Raw genomic sequence first — 21,418 nt, forward strand, 5'->3', positions numbered from 1 at the left:
ACGGTGATAATTGTTAAAGCCGTAAATTGTTGTAATTAACACAATCCCGCCGGCTGAATTTGGGCGATGAAAAAAACCGAGACGATGGAAAATTTATGTTCGCGACTAAAAAACAAAGAAAGAAGGACAAAAAAAGAACGTCGCCTGATGCGCGAGATAGTCTCGACAGATGACAGACTGATGACGATTCCGAAAAGCTCGCGGTTGTATCTATCGGGCCTTAACAGTCTAATGTGCGAATTACCAATCTCGCGCGAGCGCGTCACGCGCTTGCACCGTACGTCGTTGATGGTCATCTTCTTCACGACATAATGAAAGCACCTCCGACGAAGGCAAGGTGGCAGCGGTACGCCGATGTCAAACGCGGAGAATTAAAAGGACGACGACGACGGGTATCGGGAGCGCGCGAGGAGAAAGGAGGGAAGACAGAAGGGTGGCATCTTCAGCGAGGAGTAGAGAGAGAAAAAGGAGACGAAGGGGAAAGAGAGAGAGGGAGAGAGAGGAGAGTCGAAGACACTGCGAGAAAGAGAGAATAATGCGTTAAAGCAGCAACCAGCAACTACTCTAATTGGCCACTTTGTCCATTTATTCGATTTATTTAAATTATGGGACAATTGACAGTAGGCATTCTATTTTTTAAATCTCCCCGGCCAACCGGCTGATTGGGCAAGATTGGCGTGAGACACTGGCCCCACAGATTCCCCAGTTGTGGGCTTAATCAGCTTTGATTGCTAGCGTCTCTCTCTCTCCCTCTCCTTCGCTCTTTCTCTCTTTCTCTCGGCCGTTTTCTTTCTCTTTCTCTTTCCACGTACGCATACGTTCGCGCATCTATCTCACTTCCCCGCGCGGTCTCTTTCTTTTATCGGTGTCCCCTTCGTCCACCGCTTACTTAGCCGCGCGAATAACGTACACATTTTATTTTACTCCGTTTCGCGGCGGATCCCACCACGCGTTTAATATCGTCCGGTCGTCGTTGGATTGGCCGATCCGAAATTGTGGGAATATGTCACTGGACGAGAAAATCCGAGCTGAGGCCGCCCACTCTTTCTCTCGCTCTATCTTTCTCCGCTGGTTCCCTCGGCGTTTCGTACCCCTCTTCATGACGAGCCGCCGTGATTTTCGCCGGAGGAGGAATCTTTTCGCGGCACCGACGGGAATTGCGCGACCGGCCGCATGATTGCGAATCGTCCGCGTTTTCGAGAAAGACGGCGGTTCGCGCGCCGATAGAAACGGGCAGCGATGATTGATCTTAATAGCGCCTCGGAGGGACATTGGCGTCTTTACGTAACGCCGAGTTCCATTTATTAACCGCACGCGGCGAGCGATATTTCTACGCAATCATGGATTTTCGATTTCGCCACAGAAACGATTAATTTGAAAGCGGTCTGGGATATTAATCGCGGGACCAGCGATTAGCGAGATCGCGAGCTCGCGGCGTAGCTTCAATTAAACAACATCGCTCACGTCCAGATTAAAAAAAGATATTTAAACTACATAATAAAATAAAATAAAAAAAATTTTTTAAATAGTAAGCTTTCAAAAAAAGATAAAAGAGAATAGAAAGAGATTGTTTAAATCCCGGGTTTCTTTTATCACTGGCGGTCAAAGCAACCCCTCGGCCCCCTGGAGCCCCTCGTGGGAGCCGCGTTGGCACTCATCCCATTTCCTTGATAATTCCCATAATGCTGTGGGCGGATATTCCAATAAAGGGGGAACAGCCCCCGGGTACAAAACACTGAAAGCGACGGACGGTCGCGATTCGTCAGGTTACGCCACGATTCACGGGTTCGCGAGAATCGTGGCCGGACGAAGGGGTTTACGGGGGGAGGAGTGCCCCGGCGGGCACTTCAGAGCCGCGGCTTACGTATGGCCTCAGATTTGTCACGTGGCGTGCAGGAATGCGCGATAATTACTCAAAGATGCGGGCCCACTGTGCACACACCGGAGAAACGCGCGATCTCCCCGGGCTCGTTCTCCACGCGCGCCGGCCGATTAATAATTCCCGTTGGAAAATCCGGCTTCGCGGGAGAAACGGAAGTGAGGGAGGGATTCTTTACGAACGGATGCGCTTCGCGGCGAAAATAAATCGCAAGGGGGGGCCCCCGCGAAGTCGTAGCCGAGACTTCCAAGTTTCGACTTGAATTTCGCAAATGAATATTCAATTAGCCACACGCCCGACCGCTTCCGCAGCCGGAATACGCACGGCCGGACTTCTGGCGAACGCGAGCGCATACCAATTATTTCTATTCCGACGTCGTTAAAGGTCAGGCGTCATCACGCGTCCGATCGGCAACATTGTCTCTCTCGTTCTCCGTTCTAATCATAGATACGACTGGCAATTAAAACCGTCGATGCAAATCACCTGATCTAACCAAGATCGCGGCAACGATTTCACATCCGTCGCTCGTCTTCTTCCGCTTCCCTCCCCATTTCTTTAATTTTCTTTTTTCCCTTTTCTTTTTAATTTAATTTTATTTTATTTCATTTTATTCGCCTTTCTTTTGTTCGCGCGAGCAGGGTCATCGAACGCGGCAGTCCCGATTCGAATCTAATTACGATCCCGATAATTCCGTCAGCAGGAGGAAATAGTAACTCACCGGAAACCTTCGGGTCAGCTGCCTCCACCTTCATCGCCGTCAGGCTCGCTATTGTCGGCGGTACCTAAAAGAAATACATTACGATGTACAATGCACCGGCGTGCCCAGGCCGTAAGCGAGCGGAGGGGTACGGGGCGAACGGGGGGGACCTAGCCGCCCACGCGGCGGACGCGAGATGTTTCTGTAAAATCTATCGTACGAAGGACCGGCTATTCTGCAAACTAATCGCGCCACGGCCTCAGGCCCGAACTCGCCTAATGGCCGCTTAATATCCTTCGTTAACCCCGCTGCTACCGCGCAATGAAATTATCACCGGGTGTGCCCGCCGCGGCGTTTCAATTTCGTAACGGCGCGCAAACGGACTCCTACGTTTGCGAAACCGACTTTTGCATTTATCGAACGCCGGCCGCCAAAATTAAAGTCGGGAGGCCTAAGAAAAGACGCCACTCGGCGGGCGAGAGATCGGACGAAGGAGAGCGAAGCTCGCCGGAAGCCCCGTCGCGGTGCAAATTATTCGAATACTCTACGATTTCCGAAGCCCTAGCTGAGATCCGATCTGACGGTGGCCGTTGAATTTATGAACCGGTTACCACACCGTCGTAACTACCTATCGCAATCGTTTACCCCTTTTCGCAAGGCGTTGAATTTTCCATCTTCACTACGAGAAAAAAAAAAAGAGTAAAAAAGTAAAATAAAATAAATTATTCCGAGAGTCCCATCGTGATTCCGGAGAAATAAGAGCGCAGCGAGATTAAAGTACGTTTGCGTAGTCGCGATATACATTTTAAATTAATGTATTTACCGCGGGTGAAAAAGTTCGTGCGGAGAAAACGCGGACGCGAGGAAGCAAATGGAAAATAATGTGCATCACGATGTATATGTATAATGCGAACGTGTGCACCGGGGCGCAGGAGGGCAGAGGAACGCGGAGGGCGAAGAAAGAGAAAAGGATCGGAATGAGATAGGGGTCGGGCGGAGGAGAGTGACGAGAAGGAAGAAGAGAGTCGAAAGGGAGAGATAGAGAGAGGAGAGGTGCATAGGTAACGACAAGAGAAAGAGAGACGATGATAAAGAATGGGGGGCGAGGGGGAGGCGAGGGGGACACGCCGATGAAGGAAAAGGTGGAGGAGGAGAAGCAGGAGGACGGCCGAGGAAGGGTGGAAGCAGAGAGGGGGGCATGCGAGAGAGTATAGAGGCATATGAGAAAACAATAGAGCTGATTTGCAAACAATAGAATAACGTTAAGACTCGAGTATTATACGCCGTTGTTACTTCTTGTGCCATAACGCCGGAGAGCATATGCCCATTAATATTCAAAGGCGAAAATAATGTAAACGACACGACAAAAATCGGAGGAATAATTTCAATTCTCCTGGTATGGGATTCCATAGCGGCGATCCCGTGGCCGGATCGTCCGCCGGTCTCGCGTTCCTTCCCTTTGGTACCACGGTATTTGTACACCGCGAAATCGTATCGCCGATCATAACGTAACGATAACGCAATAACACGAAATCTCGCTGTTCGGCTCACTCGAGATCCCCGGTTGCCGAAACTCCGATAGGAATTCCACGCTATTGCCGAGCGATAAAACGAAACCGACGGAACATCCTCGGTGTTCCATTTGTGGAAAAGTGGTCTTTACCGTCGAGTATATCGCAGCCCGCTGCCGAAAATGTGGAGTTCTTCGAGCCGACGTGCCGCGGGAATAAACGGCGCCCGATGAAACAATAGAAAAGCCCGGAGATGTGCAACGAGCGAACGATCGCCAGGCGGCGAGGTCTCTATCGACTTTTATTACGACGTATCACGACCGATTGTTCGTCGCTTACGATTCTAGGAAGCGGTGAATTATTCTAGCACGCCGAAGCACACGCAGCTCCCGTTGGTGGCTTTATGATCCAACTCGTAGCCGGATGAATCACCGCGCATTGTTTTAGGAAGGACCGCGGTTGGCCGGGCCTTTGACGAGACGGCAGTTTTAACGCCGCACGAAATTCTTAACGCGCTCGATAATCGTCCGCGTTTGCGCTTTGGCCGGCACGTGTCGCAACGACGATCTTCCGGGTCCGTGAACAATGATCGAAATCTGCTGCTTCGGATTTCAAGTGACAGCTTTGCAAGAGTACACGATTTTCTGGCCGACAGCGGAATAGGGTGTAACGAACTTTCGAACGGTGCCGGAGTGAAGTAATAAATTCGGCGGCAAGACTCACCCTGGAATCCTCGGACTCCTCTCGCTTCACGTTTTGAAAGAGCACGCTGCCCATGTGAGCCTGAAGATTCTGCTGCAGCAGCTGCGCCAGTTGCGGATTCTGCGACAGGATCGCCGGGTTTTGATGCAAGAGTTGCGCCAGCGCGGGATTCTGCACTAGGATCTGACTCAGCGGTGAATTCGCCATAGCGTGCATCGGGTGTTGCTGTTCCTGCGATTGATGCTGCTGGGATTGATGCTGCGGCTGCTGTTGCTGCTGCTGTAAATTGGGCGAGTTCGCGTTTGACGTTTGACAGGACTGCGACAGATTGCCGAGTGACGGAAGTGCGCGCTGTGGACTTTGCGGCGTGTGCGGAGGCGTGGGTGGACTTCCTGGTGCCATCGAGGAGGCATCTTTCTCCTCCTTTATCTTGATTTTTGCTGGAAAAAGAAAGAAAAAAAAAAAAAATTTTATTGAAGTCTATCTAGACTCAATTAAATTAAAAAAAAATTTTTTATACGTTCGAATAAATATGATATATTAATTTAATCGTATAAAATTTTATACGCGCAATAAATTTCAAAGAATTTACTCGACATATTTAATAATTTCGTAATCAATGACAAAGTCGTTTCTCGATATCAGTAATGATATACGACTTTTTTCTCGAGAAATCCAAGGTACATAATGTGTATTATTGGAGCTCACGGAGAAGGGGAAGAGAGCCATTTGAACGTTGGCATATCGCTATCATTAACATATTCACGATTCTTCGTGAAAAATAGTTGAGTAAATCCAGCGATTTATAAAACAATTATAATTAAACAAACGATATATATTAAAAAAAAAACTGCGCTCTAGAAATATCCCAAGTCCCGATAAGAGACGTTAATAAAATTGTGAACTATCGGCTGTAAATAATTTCAGTTCAATTCGCGATTACTAAATTTAATCACCATTTTTAATTATTGTTAGAGAGATTGCGTCAAGCGTAATAAAAGAACATTACTCCGCTATTGCTCGCGAATAATTTAAATTCTATTACGTACCCGTTTAAAAGCCCTCACATGTTTTAAAGTTCCAGCCTCAGTCGGCGATTCTGACAAAACTGATTTTTCGCGATCACCTCTTTTCTGCCTCGGACAATTTCAGAAGAAAAAAAAAAACAAAAACCTTTACAGAGGGGTGATACATTTTCGGATTGGTCCAAAGATGCAACAAATCCGGAAGAAGAGGCGGCGAATTCACGGGGATGTGGCTGATTCGAAAGCAGCAAAGGAGAAAAACCACGGGGGAAGTTTTTTTTTCTTTTCTTTTTTTCCTACGCTCGAAGTCGTGAAATTGAGACGTCTCAATTCTAAAAGCCGCGTAATCGACTGCCGGCAGGTACATCTGCTCTGAACTTCGCGTATGCGGACGCCAGGTAGACAGAACGCGCTTTATTCGCGCAAGTAAGCGCTGAGAACGGACGCGGGATAAGGTAAACGAGAGAGGGGCATGATAGGAGTGGACTTAGAGTCGGGAAAGGGCTTTAAAAATCCCTTCGCTGAAAGAAAACTTTTGAGACCCCCCTGGAACGCCTTTCCCGAAGGTTAGATCGATGACGTCTACTAAAATTACGAAACCCCTTGGATCTCTCGCTTTTTTTATTCCTTTTTCAATTTATCCCCTCCTCGTTTCTCGCGGCTGAATCCTTCTTTTATTCTTTCACGCACTTCCCACCTTTTTTCATTAAACGAACGAAGTATCCTGTGTCACAATGAACGGTTCGCTCACCATCGACGCGATTTTTTTTTTTTTTCGTCGATCGGTGAAAAATAGCTATCCATCGTAATACGGACTCCCCCGTAGAAACGAAGAACCGATTGTGGGAAAGTGCTCGCCTCGCAATGTAATATTTTCGGTTCCGCCGGTTGCGCGATTTCGATTCCACGGCCATTCAGGCATCGTGATTAAACGTAAAATTTTGTATTCCGTGTATGATTAATGAGGGATTATAATTAATAAAAATGTATGAACGAAGGTGCGCTGCTGTAAATAGCGCAAAAAGATTCGACGCTCGTTTCGGTACTAAATGGATTCCCATCCGTGCGAGGGAGATTCCTGAAGAATCGCATGCATATACGCGTTTCTCCGTATCTCGCTCGCGGCCGAGTCCTTAAATTGACTCGATTTTTAAGGCCCGGTCTGGAGGAGATACCGCGCCGCGGGGATCCGATGTTTCTTTTCCACCGGAGACGTTCTCCCTTTCGTCTTTGCTCCAAATCGTCTCGCATAGCGGCGAGTCATGCTCCATCAATACACAATCGCAATAAAAAAAAAAAAAAAGAACAGCATGTTGCGGCGAGTCATCTTTCCGAGATTCCTCGTTTATAAAACACCGTGCGAAACATAACGTGTTGCGATACGGGAATAAAGATAAATCTTTCATTCGTGACAAGACTTAAATTGTTAAACCTCGTAAAATAAAAGCGAAGAGAATTACGCAAAACAGAATCCAATTATGTAAAAAAAAAAATGCAAAATCTTTTATCGCGAAATAAATTTATTCGAAAGCGATAGTTTGAATACAAAAAAGAAGTTTGCATAACTTTAAAGTTAAATGTCGCTTTACGTTTGCTGAAATTTCTATATTTAGAAGGCTTAACAAATTAAATGCAATTATTCGAATATATACGTTCGATGTTCAAATTAGAGACGGTGACTGACATCCGACCCTCTAACCTCGGAAGTCGCGCGAACAAAAAGAAAGAAAGAGGAGGGAGCCAAGACCTCGTCTCGTATCCTCGAGCCCATTTTTACGAGATACTTAAGCCTTTAAACGGGTGTACCGCTCTCTCAGGTCAAATCGGAAAACGGTAAAGAAAAAAAAAAAAAAAAAAAAAACAGAAAAGAAAAAACCGCGTTCTCAGATTTCAAATTTCGCAGGGAAATCGGTTAACCCTCAAAATCGACTGCGACGACTCCGCTGGACGAGCTAAGGGTTCACGCAATTTTTCTCAGGGATTAAATCGACCGTGACCCCCGAAGAGATCTAGCGTTTTTTTTTCTTTCCTCCCTTTCCTCTTTTTATCGCCCTTTGAGAAGTCGCGCAGGTACCTGGCCCGCTACCTGCACGCGTCCATCTCGGGAAAAGCCCGGAAAAGCGGAAAGAGAAATATCGCAGGGGGGGCAAAAACGCGCCAGAAGAAAAAAAAAAAGAAAAAAACCCGGGAGATTACTCAAGTGGGGAAAAAGAAATACACGCGCGAGGGGATTCCGCGTGCACCTTTTCCAATTTCGTCTCTGTCTCGTCGGAACCCTCTCCGTCCCTTTCTCTCGACATCCCTCGGGCGAGACCGCGAGGGTAAGAAACAGGGGTAAAGGCGAGTTAATAGTCGGTAAAATGCCGCTCTCTCTATGACCCGCAGGGGTTAGACGGTGCTCACGGGGTCGCGCTCTCCTCGTCTTACTCTCTCGACCCCGCGCGAACGGGTAGCTCTTCCGGGGGGGATAATCGAAGGGATGCGGCAAGAGGTAGTTGCATTTCCGAGGAGAAAGACCGAGGCACTCCTTTCGCTGAGAAATCTGAGTAATCGCGCGCTGGTTTCCCGCGAAATCTGCTCTTCTGCGGCGGTTGCTCTCGGATTAATCGCACGAGAACGCTTAGAGCGAGCCGGAAAGTTTTAAAACGCGGTTTAAAGAAAGGGAGAAGCGACGAGTGAATAATGAATTAACGGTTGATGAAATATTAGCCCATCGCGCGGTTTTCAACGCGATTCCTCCCGGCCGTGACGCACCGCGTTACGTAAATTCGGTATTCCAAACACGAAGGCGAGATTGCCGGCAGGCCGATAGCTTCGGCTTTCTTGTTTCTCGTCAGAATCGAATTTCGAGCGCTTCGCCGTCGTGTAACGAAACACGGGCGCGTTCAGGGCCTCACGTTACGCGTGCCTAGCCGCATACGTAGTGCGGCTCGCCATCTAACATAAACCGGAATCGCCGGCGGAAGTGTGGAGGTTACCGTTTGCCCGAGGAACGCACGACGGGGGGATTCCTAATCGCGCGGTGAATTTATCGAGCGGCGCACGGTCGAGAAGAATCTCGGGAGAAAGCAGAGTTTCGCATCGTATCTCCGTGATGGATCACCGATTCCCTATCAAGCCCGTCGCAATCGCGGTTAATATATCGGCCACGGCAAACGCGCTGGCGTCATTAGAGAACTCTCAACTGGAAACACGATCTTGCGCCGTTCGTCGAATCGAATGCGCTTATAAAAGCGAGTCCGAGCGAAGTTTCTGACAAAAGCGGCGGAGTGAACTTTTTTTCGAAAACACCCGAGACAAGCCGTTTCGTAACGAAGGTAAAAATTGATGCACGCTATTCTCCCGATACTTTATCACTACTTCACCTTCTCGAGAGCGAGAATCTCGGGCGGGCACGACCGGGGTGTAATGTTTCCAAATTTTAATATTTAACGTCCCGAAGAGCGAGCAGTCCGTGAGGGGAGAGAAATCTGCATGGCCTGGACCCGCGAGATAAAGAACGCAGGGCCCCGCGGTGTCCATTTTTAACACCTAACAGAAGTCGAGATGCCCAGTCGTGATTAGCCTTCTCCCCGGGGCCGACGGAGTCCGGGCATTATCCGGTGAGAAATTGGCGGCCGTTCGTTTCTTTGTTCCAAGCGATTTTTTATTGACTCAAATTCCGAAAAAAAAAGAAAAACGAAAAGAGTAAGGGGAGGAGGGGAGGGAGAACTGGCGGCAAGGGTGGCTAGACATCGGAGATACCGGGGGTTACGTGATGGCTTAGGGTCCCTGGCGGTGTTACGTGTGGGAGGCGGCTAAGTGGATAAACGAGAAAGAAAGAGGTTCGGAGATGGAAAAAGAGATCGGGGAGAGAAAGAAAGCGGGAGAGAAATGCTTAAGATGGAGGAGAATGAGTGCGGGGGCAGGAGTCAACCGAAGGGGAAGAGTGCGAGGCCCCCGAGGGTAGACAGGCGCGGGTAGGGGAGGAAGAAAAAAGGGCCGGGGAACAACTGGCCGCGGCCGAACGCCAGAGCTGCTGCGCTCATTTTTTCTCGTGGCCGAACCCGAAAACCCTTTTATGCCCACCCAAGATTAATTATCCTCCATACTCGAAAAATGAAACTGGCCGCGAACAAAGGAACGCCGCACGCGCTACTCGGCGGTCCTCGCTTGCGCGCACGGCCCAGCATCCCGTTGTCCGATCGCTGTTCATTCGCGCCCGATCCGAAGAGCCCGATGGGATAATTCTCGAGTAATTTCCCATGCCCGAGAAACACGAAGTGCACAGCGCGAACTCGACCCAGACCTAATTAGAGCCTGAATTAACGTACGGCGTTGAGCTCGTTAATACAAGCTTCAATAATATGAAATCTATAGTTGTAATAATCCCGTGAAATATAATTTATACCAACCGACGTGCAAAGGTGTGCTTGTGCGGCGCGTATAATCGAACGGTCAGCGTTGGAATTATCATCACAATAAAAAGAAAATGACACTCCGGCATATTCCGCAATTTTCTATAATGGAGCGAGCCCTCGAACCCCGCGCATCGACCGGGGGGGGGAACAAGAGCTCAGATTCGTGAGGGCAGAGAGGGGAAAAAGGGGAAGGTAGAATCTCGTTAGACTGAAAAAATTCCACGGCGCAGATTTGAATATCGCATAATGTCGAATTAATGCCGGAAATTCGACTCGACGGGGCCCCACCCGACGCGCGGTAATGGGACCCTACGAAATTTCGTACCCATAAAGCGATTTCGCGTATGGAAAACGTGTCGAGGCAGCGAGCCCTTCGTCCCACCGCCGGGCCAGGCCGTCTGTGCTGCCAGCGGGGCCTTACGATGTAGAAACCCTAATAATTCCCTGACAGTGGCCTTTAGTCTCGCCGTTTTTGCCTGCGCGCCGAGTTTACGATTTTCTCTCTCGTTCGGACGGCACGGAGACGAGAGGGAAATACTCCTCTGATTGTCCAACACATATGCAAATCGGACAGAATTAATCGCCGCGGCCTGACGGTATCGTGATGCATCGCCGCCTCGCCGCCTGATTGCGTGCATCTTGCGAGAAATAACGCGCGTCCGACTTTTTACGCGTTATATTCGTTCCGATATCTCCTCGCGTTCATTTCAAGAAACCTCGAAAAGCTCAGATGAATAATTACGCGGGATAATTCCGTCTGGCGTTGCGCGAAAATAATTTTTAATCTTTATTCGCGCTTGCAGCCGGACGAGGGCTTCCCTCCACTCTTCCCTCCCCTCTTTTTCTGGAGCATACCGGGGGCCCCACAGCAGGGAGAACGGCGTACCCCACGCGCTCCTCTTATTTTATCCGAGGTCGGGTCCCATCGCGCGTCCTTTCTTTTTGCTTGACATAATTTAAAATTTATGAGTTCGAGAATCGGTTATACTCGACCATTCTCCACTTCTCTCTCTCTCTTTCTCTTTCTCCGAAAATCCCATCTTCGCCTTGATTCCGTTTTCTGACCGACGCGGTTCCCGACTAGAATCTGAATATTAAAATTAGACAATCGCCCTTAATGCGTTCCGCGAGCTCTTTTTTTTTCTCTCCCCCGCGTCTCTAAGCGTCGCATAAAAAAATTTACGATCTTCATTGTATTTGCACGAGAAAAATTCTCGTTGAATGAAGATCGTCTTCTTGCCTGTGACATGAAATAGGACACGTCTCACGTAATTGGTGTTACGTCCGTCACGTTTAACCGCGGAATCTTCAATGGTTTCTCACCTCCGATCTTTAAGTTCGCTCTCGTTTAATGATTTTCAACGATGCCGCGACTCCGTGGAAATTCTACGATTTTTAGTAGAAATCGGAAAGAGAGAGTACAAAAGAAAAGAAGCAACGAATAAAAAAAAGCAAGAGAGAGAAATAGAAGTTCATTAAGATCGCCGATGCCACGGGCACCGTATTAGGTTGAACAAACTGGTTTTCGCGAGTCTTTTCTCTCGCCTGCGTCATCCGGCACGGATGAAAGGCTTCTGAAATTCGGCATGGCCCTTAACCCTTTATTTGGCAATGTCGCCCCGGAGCAACGCGATTTCTCTTTAAGCCCTTCATAAGAGTCAGCAATATTTCGCCCGCCGCGTTTACGTATTTATCTGATGTCCGTCGTAAAAAGAATTTTGTTGCGTTTTAACGTACCTCATTATTAATTACATCTTGTACAAAAAAAAAAGGAAAAAAAAATATTTGCATGAAAAGATATAATCAAAAGTGACTGCGTTAAACAATGGAACGTTGATTTAAATATAAACCGTCCAAGAATTTAATCTCGTTCGATTCTAAAGTCGACTTGTAGGCCATTAATTTGGCAATTGACTGCAATAAATACTTGGCACGATAAAATTTTGCGCAAGTGCCAAATAAATATCGGTGACGACTAAATCAATTAATAACAAATTTAAAGAAAAAAAAAATAAAAAGAGAGAGGACTGCAATACAAATCGAAAAAATTCCCGCGTGCAGGTCTGATTGCGTTTCTTTCTTCGACTGTACCGGCCATGTGTTTTCGGGTATCCTCACTCCCACGAGATAATCCGCTCTTATTCTCTCGTTTGTCCGTCACAGTCTTTTCACGAGCAGAGGGGGGGGCTCCTCTCAAGACGCTCCGAAACCGTGGCATAAAAGGCGCAAAGGGTTATCGACACCTTTCGCGTCTCCGTTACAATTTTTCTCACGAACAAACACGCTGTACTTCCACTACCATCGCAAGGTTTACGGTTCGCGTAATCGAGATCAATCGGCCACTCGCTTTAACACCGCAAACGCGCTTAATATGCACGGTCAGAAATAATTAGCGAACATTTTTAATTGTCGCGGGGACAAAATTGATTTGGGAGTTGGTGAAACCAGTTGGAGAGGTGATGTGGTCGGCATCACGCGGCCGGCCGTGGAAAAGAAGAAAAAAAAAAAAAAAAAAGAAAAAGACGAGGACCACGAAGAGACGACGACGACAACAGCAACGACGAAGGAGATCCTCCTCGGCTAGGAATGCCTCCTGATGGATTGGTCATCCGTGATTAATTTGACAAGCTGACTTTCTGGTTTTCGGAGACTGACAAGGGACCCACGAGGTCCCAGCGCCCGTGAAGCCTAATGGGCCTTCTTGGCCACGATGCACCTCTGCCTTTTTCTCTCTCTTTCTCAACTTTTTCTTTCTTTTTCTTTTTCTTTCTCCGACTTTCCCTATCTCAACGCGCGCATCGACAAAATTGGAGGTGGGAGCGTTTGAAAAATTAATCAAGCCTACAGAGTCTCCGTGGAAATGCTAATGGAAGGTCTCCTTTTTTTTTATTTTCTCTTTTTTTTATATTTTTTTTTATTATTTTTTTTTTATTCGATTATTGACACCGCGAGCAAGAAGGAGAAAAAGCATGAGGCCCTTTTTTTTCATCACTCACGAAATAATAATTTAGATATATGACAGATAAAGTTTAAAGATATCCCTTGAAGCTAATTTAAAAATACATGAATAAATCTCGCAGCGATAACTAATAATACCAAATAATAAACGTTACCGCCGCTAATGCTTCCTTCGCATAAAAACGTCGTTGAATAAGGCAGGCCGAATAAAAATGTTTAAAGCCGCGAAAGGGAGGGCAATTTTCGCAAATACGGAGTTTCTCTCGCGTTCGCATGTAACGGCGACTAATCTCGGACGGGGATAAGCGCGCGCGAAACCGGTACTCGTAAAGATAAAATTATCGAGGATGCGGCGAGACGACGAGGTGTCTGTTGGATCCCAATCCATTGATTCGACGAGAACTACTTGTCGCCGGCGTTGCGTCGGCGAGGCCGGCACAAAGAGAGAGGACCCGGCCGTAAAACTCGCACCTCGCCCGGCACCGGTGTAAGTATATGCACGGAGGAAATAAAGTAATAAAGCGATCGATGCACTTATGCCGGAATATTACCGGCGGGGCCGAGAAAAGTTACACATTGAGAAGGAAAAACGCGCTCTGGCGCGGCAAAGCGTCGCGGAAATTTTTTAATCACACGTGGTGAATATTATTAAATAAATATGATACCGATTACAAAGCACACTTGGCAGAGCATTGTTATTTAATTACAAAAATGTGAATTTCTTTCTGAAAACGGAGTCGCTTGACAAGTCGATGTATATTCCAATCAGAAAAAAATAAAACAATAAAACGCGGGTAATTTTCTCGCGAAAGACCATCGATAAGAGAATGATAATTGAGATACCGTTGAAAAGCGTAATGTCATACGGTGTTTGTCGTCGGTTTGCCCGGAGTGTCTATAAGAAAGAAAGAGGAACGCACTCGAGATAGTTACGCGTTAAACGGCCAGCAGCGCGAGAGGAGAAGAAGAAGAAGAGGCGAGTTCCGGGTTTGACAGTCGTCGGACGAGGACGAGATACGCGGGACCGGGAAACGGCGGTGAGATCGACGTGGTGCTGGAATTAAACAAATAATCTTCGGCGAGCGGGGAATCCGTTAAGGCACGAAAGTACGGCCGGTAAAAGGAACCTATTGAATTCTAAATTTAAACGAATGTCCAAGTGTCAGCGAGCTGACGGGCAAAATAAACAAGATGCCGCGGGGAGAGGAAAAAGAGCGAGGAGAACGCTCGCGGAGAATGAGACGAGAACGGGAAAGGATCTTGCCCCGCGAGAGATATACAATAACCAAATCCGATCCTTTTTTCTTTCCTCGGTGTTATTTTTTTTTTTCCCTTCTTTTTCTTCTTTTTTTCTGCCGGTGTTGGTTTCATAGAAGAATAAAGTCACAAATTTACATTCCCAGATGATTTCGCAAAAAGCGCCCAGTCGGTCGAACATATAATAACCGTTCGTAATCGGTAGTTTAACTTGATTACCGTTCTGTGCCTTCTCGCTCGGTGACGCCTCGGTGTTAAAGTTCATCGATACGTCAATTTATAATCGCGGAGAAAAATTCTGAATCTTCGCAAATAATCAAGCTCGTGACGCAAACGAACTCGTTAACGATTCCAATCGCCGGTAGTATCGCCGGCAATAGAAAAAAATTTTTTTTAATAGAAAGAAAAAAAAAAAGCGAAGGCCCAAGAGAAGAGGTCTGCGGAATCGTCGCCGACTGCTGCGAGGACTGTACCGCGTCCAACGTCAATAGAGCCCCCCCTTCTCGCCGCTCTCTGACTCAGAACTTAATTGGAGAACAAAAAAGCTGAGGAGGTCCAATTGACCCGGAAGCGGACATCAACGCGTTGCGCGGACCGCGTCAACGGTTACACGGATGACTGTAGGAAAACCCGAGTCTCGGAGAAAATTGTCCATAAATGGAGAACACGCGAAGAAGGGGGGGAGAAAAAAAAATTCAAGCGCCTCTCTTCGTTGGTTTTCTCATGCAAATGACGCTGACATTCCAGTGCTCTCGCGAAACGTTAATCTAACTTTTATCCATCGGCGTCGCGAAAAAGTTTCAGCCGAGGAAAATACTGTCGTAAAATACATCCGAGAGGAATGAGAGTACGAGATAGGGAAAGAAAAAGAAAGAGAGAGAGAGGTATCGACGACGGATATGATGATGATGAAAAACGAGGCACTTTCGAGGATCGATAGAGAAAACGCAACTCTCTGCGAAGCCGCGCGAAGAGGGAAAGATAAAGAGAAGCGGTGGATGAGAATGGGGCCCCGCGGGGTTTCGAAGAGGAGGGAGAGGGGGGGGGGCTCTCTCGTCGCCGTGACAGCACGTGTGTAGCAGAAGCGAACTCGGGGCCCCAGTTCAGTCCGCCGCTCGTAAAGCCTTTCATAAAAGCTTTCATAAAACGTTTCACGATCTCGTCGCACCGAGGGAATTCAGCGGCGATCAACGTCTCGCGTGATTCGCCGGGTCTTTCTCTCCGCGCCTTATTCCACGTTCTTTGCTTTTCGCGGCAGAAAATACTCGGGGGCCCGCGCAGTTTCGCGCGTTATCGCGGAATATCTAATAAAATAGAAAATTGTAAGAAGCACGCGACGTAAATCATTTAGAAAGTCTAAGAATAAAAATAAAATCTGAGGTAATGACTAACGCAACCTGTTTTCTCAGCTCCGACGCTGTTTTCCTTCTCTCTGTAACTTTTCCGTTTTTTCTCTCTTTCTCTCTTTTCTTTTTTTTTTCTTTTTTTTTTTAACGCGCATAAATTTCACGAATAAACATGACAATTCTCGATTCAACGACCACCTGAGATCCTTAACGCCTCTCGTCAACCAAGAAGGGAGGCCTCTTTGTCCGCTTTCAAGAAGGAAGCTCCGATTTCGATCTCGCAACGATTCGTCCTCGGGTACCATCATACCTAACTCATACGACGGGGTACGCGCCTCGGAGGATATAAGAGCTCGTAACCAGGCTGATCCAGACTCCCCCTGCCCACCGCCGGCTCCCCCGTTCTTAATACCATCGATTCGTCGTTCCTCTCCTTGTTGCCAACGACTCGAATTAAAACCCGGCCAGTAGATACGACAGATTCGTTGAATAGCAGTTCGAGTTAACCTGGCTTTTCGAGTCCGACGTTTCTTAACGAGGGATTCGCGGCGGCCGTTTCTCCCTTCAACGAGCAAGGCTCGGTTTTTCGAAGCTCCGCGTCGAGGAATTTCTTCCCGAAGAGAGACGTCTAACGACAGCGGTTTAAAAACAGCCAAAGACCATCGGGCTCATGGATCCATTCCCTCTCGAGAACTAAATAATCATCCGCCGTAGCGTCGATTACTTTTTAAAGCTCCTCGCTAAATTGAACGACGATCCGCGCGCGGAGAGAAAAAAAAAAAAAAAGAGGGCGGATTTTCTTGCCCAACGGGTGGCACTCGATGATCATTCCTCTCGGATGGATATCGTTAAAAAAAAAACGTAATCGAGCCGGGAGAAGAAGAGGGGCAGGAGAATCCTGTGCGCTATCAGTTAATGAATCTGGTCCCGCGGAACGGAAGGACGCCCGGGGGCCTCGGGAGGAGGGCCTGTCTCTCGAAAGTCTCCGCGGGTCCCGACAATGACGGCGCGCCCGACGAATTTCGAAAAGGACAAAAGTAAAAAATGATCCTGCGCGCCCGCGCTCGCGCTCCTCGCGAAAGGAAGCGGACGGGGAAAGAGGGAAAGGGCTTCCCGCTTCGTCCCAGCGTCTGCTGCGTGCCTGCCCGTTGTCCATCCGACTGTCCGTCTTCTCTTTTCATCCCCGCTGCCTTTTATCCGGGTGGAATGATTAATGGGTTCACGGAGGCACCGCGGTATCTTCCCCCCCCCCCTCGTCCTTCTCGGCGCACCTCACCCTTCGATCCCACCGAAATACCCGTGTCTCTTTCTCTCGCGCTCGAGCGCCTAGGCGAGTTTTCGGCTTTTCTTCGGATTACCGCTCGCCTGACGATTGCACGCGTGTAGGCACACACCTTTTCCGCGCCCTAAGTGTACCGCGTTTAATATCGCGGCGCCATGAAACGGAGCGGTTAACCGGCTGCTAAGTCTGGCGAAGAAATGGTCGCGCAACTGGTTTGTAAAAAAATTTAGAAACGTTGAAAATAGGCCGCGAGCGGATTTTCTAATTAACAGATGTTTCTGGACATTAAGTATGCTTGACGTTTTAATTTTTGTTTTGTTTCTTTTTCTTTTTTCTTTTTCTTTTTTTTTTTGTTTTATTTGTAATGTTAATGCGATGTAATATTTTCGCAATATTTGCTTGTTAGATCGTCGAGAGCGCGAGATAGAGACACGAGTAAGTTTGCCCAAGATCGATAAGAAGTGCCGTCCTTCCCGGTTTTTATCGAGCGTTATTCTAGCGTGTCGAGATGATACGTTGCCGCGCTCAGGTCTTTTACATGATAAATCATGCGGGATTTTTTTTTTTTGCGCCAATCGCCGCGGCACATAGTATCGCGAGATGCCCCGACATTTGTTCCTCGTCACCTGCACGTAGGTGGTTGGAAGACGCGATAATGAGGACGGATGAAGACTCTTCACCTCGGCCTTTGTTCTCGAGCGCAAGATTGTGTCGAATTTCGCGTCACTTTCACGGTATCGGGTGGTATCGTTTCGATTTTATTCGAAAATGCCCACTATCGCCTGAATTATTCATGAAAATGACAAACTCGCGCATTGTCACGGCCGCCTTGAAATATTCCCGGATCTAAATTAATTAACAGATTTGCAATTCCACCGTTTGCCTTCGGACGAAGGCACCCGCGTATCGAGAAACTATTTTCGTAGAGCGGATAATCCGCGTGATGCCGCGCGGAGGAAAGGAGAGGAAAGAGAGCGCGAGAACCGAGGCAACGCGAAGAATTCCGGACCGCGGGGAATTTTCTTGGTGAGCGTCAACCCACGCCGGTCGGCCGCAACGGGAAACGATGACGCCGGTTGATCTCGGAGGCATCCATCGATCGCGGGTCGGGCGGTCGACGCTTAGCGCGCAGCCGAGACCGACCGACTTTATGAGTTATAAGTCGGCCATCTTGCGAGAGCCATCACATATTCACGTGCGCGCATATGCGATGCACCGGCAATATGTAAGTGCCACATTCTGTTCTGGTGCACGTACAGTCCCGACCGAAAGCCGCCGGCTCCTCTATGCGAGCCTCCCTCCTCCCCCGTTCTTCCTTCGACCCCTCTCCCCCCCATTCTTTCGCACGGGCACGCACATCGCGAGAAGTGCATTCGTTTATCGCAATGCCAGCTGACGTAACCGCCACTGCTCGGCGGAGGCTTCTAATTCACTTTGTATCGAGCGACGATCGCGGCTACCAGGCCGGCAATCGGCCGGACCCGGACAAATCGTCGGAGGTACCACCGCACGCCCACCCGTCCGTCGCGAGCATTAATCCGCTTCGTATTCCCGTCGACGCGAATCCAGACGTTTTGCGGCCCGTCAAAAAAGCACGGCGACGGCGTTCGAATTTCGCCCATCGATTACTCTCGCAGCAAGTGAGGCGTGAAATTGATACTCGGCCAAACTCGATCGCGAACGGTCAGCTGTGGTTCGGCGATCAATCCCACGCCAACCCTGAATTCGATGCCAATTTCTGATTCGTATCTGACGACTTAAGGCAATGCGAGCGATCCTAACAACGCTACAACGATTTTAATGACCATTCGGAATCACGACGTTAATTTTAATTTTTGACGCGGCAAAGCTGCATAATATAATAATTGCTTCAAGAAAAAAAAAAAAAATAAAAAATAAAAAAAAAAAAGAAAAAAAATACAGTACATCATCGACCTATTCGATTAAATATAAATCGTTGAATCTTGAAGAATCACTTACCTTGAGCTTGCTGACCAACGTTCGGGTTGAGAAAGGTGGGTGGCAACTGCCTGCTGACCGATTTCGCGAGTTCACCTCCCGCCAGCCCGTAGATCGCCAGTAGTTCCTGCATCGTCGACTCCGCGTATTCTCTCATCCCCTCGAAGGGCTTTCGCTCGAGCTCGATTTCGCCATCGACATCGTTGGCCCGCTCGTCCTCGAACTGGTCCTGATCGTCCAAGCGCGACGACTCCGCGTCCAAGACGCCGCTCCCGCTTCTCTCCGACGAGTCGGAGTTCGGGCTTCTCGCCTGAACAATTCGAAGGCAAAAAACGTCACGTTAACGAGTAAAATTAAAGAAAGCGGACGGTCTTCCCGATTGCGACTCACCTCTGCGCCGGGGGAGTAAAATTTCTGTGACCTAAGCTGCTCGAAGATGAACTTGTGCCTGAGAGAGTCCGCGCTGTCGTCGTCGGCGTCGGAGGACGGCGGCCTGGTGGCGACCGAGAGGTCTATCGGACTGGCCTCGTTGTTGTTGAGCCTTTGCTTCGACCTCTCGTCCACCGGCAGCAGCATCGTCTTCCTCTCGTACTCGAGAACCTCGCTGGAGCTCTCCTCCACGACGTCGGCCTCGTCGTCGTCTCTCTCGGACTCGTCGGAGACCTCCGCCATCCGGCTGCTTATCGGCTTGAAATTCTTCCTCTTGTTCCGGGGCTTGCTCGGGATGCTGCTGGTGATCTGCAACTGGGCCTGGGCCTCGTACTGGGAGTCGCTGTCCTGGTCGGTGGCGCCCCGTCGGGTCGTCGCGTAGTTGTAGACCGAGTCGGAAAGCATCTCCGCTGATGAAAGATGAAGTTCACTCGATCGCTGTCTCGTTTGGACGGAACCGCCGTAATTCTATCGTTCCGTTTCGCCCGACCGACGCTAATGGTCATCGCGCGTAAGAAACCGTGCCCGATCTCAAGCTGTTCCCCCGGCTCATTTTTACACCCGTCGGTTTTCCCTCCCTCCCCTCCGAACCCCTGAAATCACGTCGGGAACGTCGAACGTGGAATAAAAGGCGATCACGGACGAGCGATGCCTCGCGGTATTTGCATTACGAAGGTAGAGTCGACAATGGCCACTAATTCCGCGCAACGAACGCCGCTGCGCTTCAAGGCGATGCCGCGTAACGCGCCGACTCGTTTCTCATATCGCAGTTAATAGATATCAACTTTTAGCGTCAATTACAATCGGCGCGAACTCGCTGGATGCTGTGCCGCTTCTCGGAACACCAGCGACCGCGCGTACGCAATTTCGTAAAACTCGCGCCGCGATCGCCGCTTTCACTTACCGTTGGGGATCCAAGACGATCGCGCCGCGATCCACGTGGGACGATTTCTTGACGTAAACGCGGAGAATCCCGCCGGCCGGGGTCAACGTAATGGCACGGCAAGTGATCCCTTTTCTCAAACGTATCACACCCGCGCGCAATTTACCGCCGGAGTCCGCGTATTAATTTTTCAAAAACGCGCTTACGCGACGAATAATTAATTAATTATTGTTATACTCGGCGTGAATTAATAAATTTGTTAATAAATTTGCTCAGTCTTACCAGGGCCATACGGGCTGGTTACGGCGGACATCTCGAACCTCCTCACGAACCTGCCGGCCTCACTCACCGCATCCTGAAAGAAAACTCGATATAATACTGCGCTCTCGAACTTCGGCCGGTACGGCACACACGCGGACCGTCTCTCTCGCTTCCCACGTGTTTTCGCTGACACGTGAGAATTGCCCGGCCGAGGAGTGGTATAACTGCTTTGCCGGTGTGCAGGATATCGCAGCTCGTTTCGAACAAAGGGGAAATTACCGCGGTAAGCAGTTGATTTCGCGAGGTGATTCGCGGCGGTGCGGACCCCGGGCCTCGAGTGAAAACCCGACGACAGTGCAACGTTTACCGATGATGTCTCCGAGACTGCACCGCGCTTGCGGTGGGAGCGACGCAAGAGAATCGCGAAAACGAGGCGAAAACAAAGGCACGTCACCGTAACAAAAGCCACGGTGATATACGAGCGTTAGCGCTGGCCTCGGCGCTGCCAGTTTCGAGCGGCCGACCGGCCTGGCGCGATAACGCGCGAGTGCACGACAATTCGTTTCTCGGTTATTGGAATGCAGACCTTTAAGCCCATTACACGCTGTCGTGTTGCACGGCGGCAAGCGATATGTCGGAGGAGAGAATGAGACGCGAAGAAAGAGAGAGAGAGTGAAAAGCGAACGAGGCGACAGAAGAGACGACGGCCGACGAAACAGAAAAGAAAAGAAAGGAAAAAAAAAAAAAAAAAAACAGAAAATGAGAAATGAGAAAGAAACAATAAAAGGATACGCGGCACAGGCGGCGTGATAAGCACATTAACGTCCGG

General features: G+C 48.9%; 1 protein-coding gene across 4 annotated transcripts in view; it reads right to left on the reverse strand.

The window, feature by feature from the left end:
• The window catches only part of LOC139103448 (zinc finger protein castor homolog 1), a 119,280-nt gene that overhangs the window by 22,223 nt on the left and 75,639 nt on the right, over positions 1 to 21,418 (reverse strand). For all 4 annotated transcript variants that reach the window (XM_070658118.1, XM_070658119.1, XM_070658117.1 and 1 more), the window contains 5 exons: positions 20,611 to 20,683; positions 19,407 to 19,855; positions 19,038 to 19,326; positions 4,811 to 5,229; positions 2,598 to 2,661 (listed from right to left, as the gene is read on the reverse strand). In XM_070658118.1, the coding sequence (XP_070514219.1) occupies positions 2,598 to 2,661; positions 4,811 to 5,229; positions 19,038 to 19,326; positions 19,407 to 19,855; positions 20,611 to 20,641 (1,252 nt within the window). In that variant the 5' untranslated portion in view covers positions 20,642 to 20,683. The remainder of the gene's footprint in view (positions 1 to 2,597; positions 2,662 to 4,810; positions 5,230 to 19,037; positions 19,327 to 19,406; positions 19,856 to 20,610; positions 20,684 to 21,418) is intronic.

This window comes from Cardiocondyla obscurior, linkage group LG06 (genome assembly GCF_019399895.1).
Source record: "Cardiocondyla obscurior isolate alpha-2009 linkage group LG06, Cobs3.1, whole genome shotgun sequence".
NCBI classification, from domain to species: Eukaryota; Metazoa; Arthropoda; class Insecta; order Hymenoptera; family Formicidae; genus Cardiocondyla; species Cardiocondyla obscurior.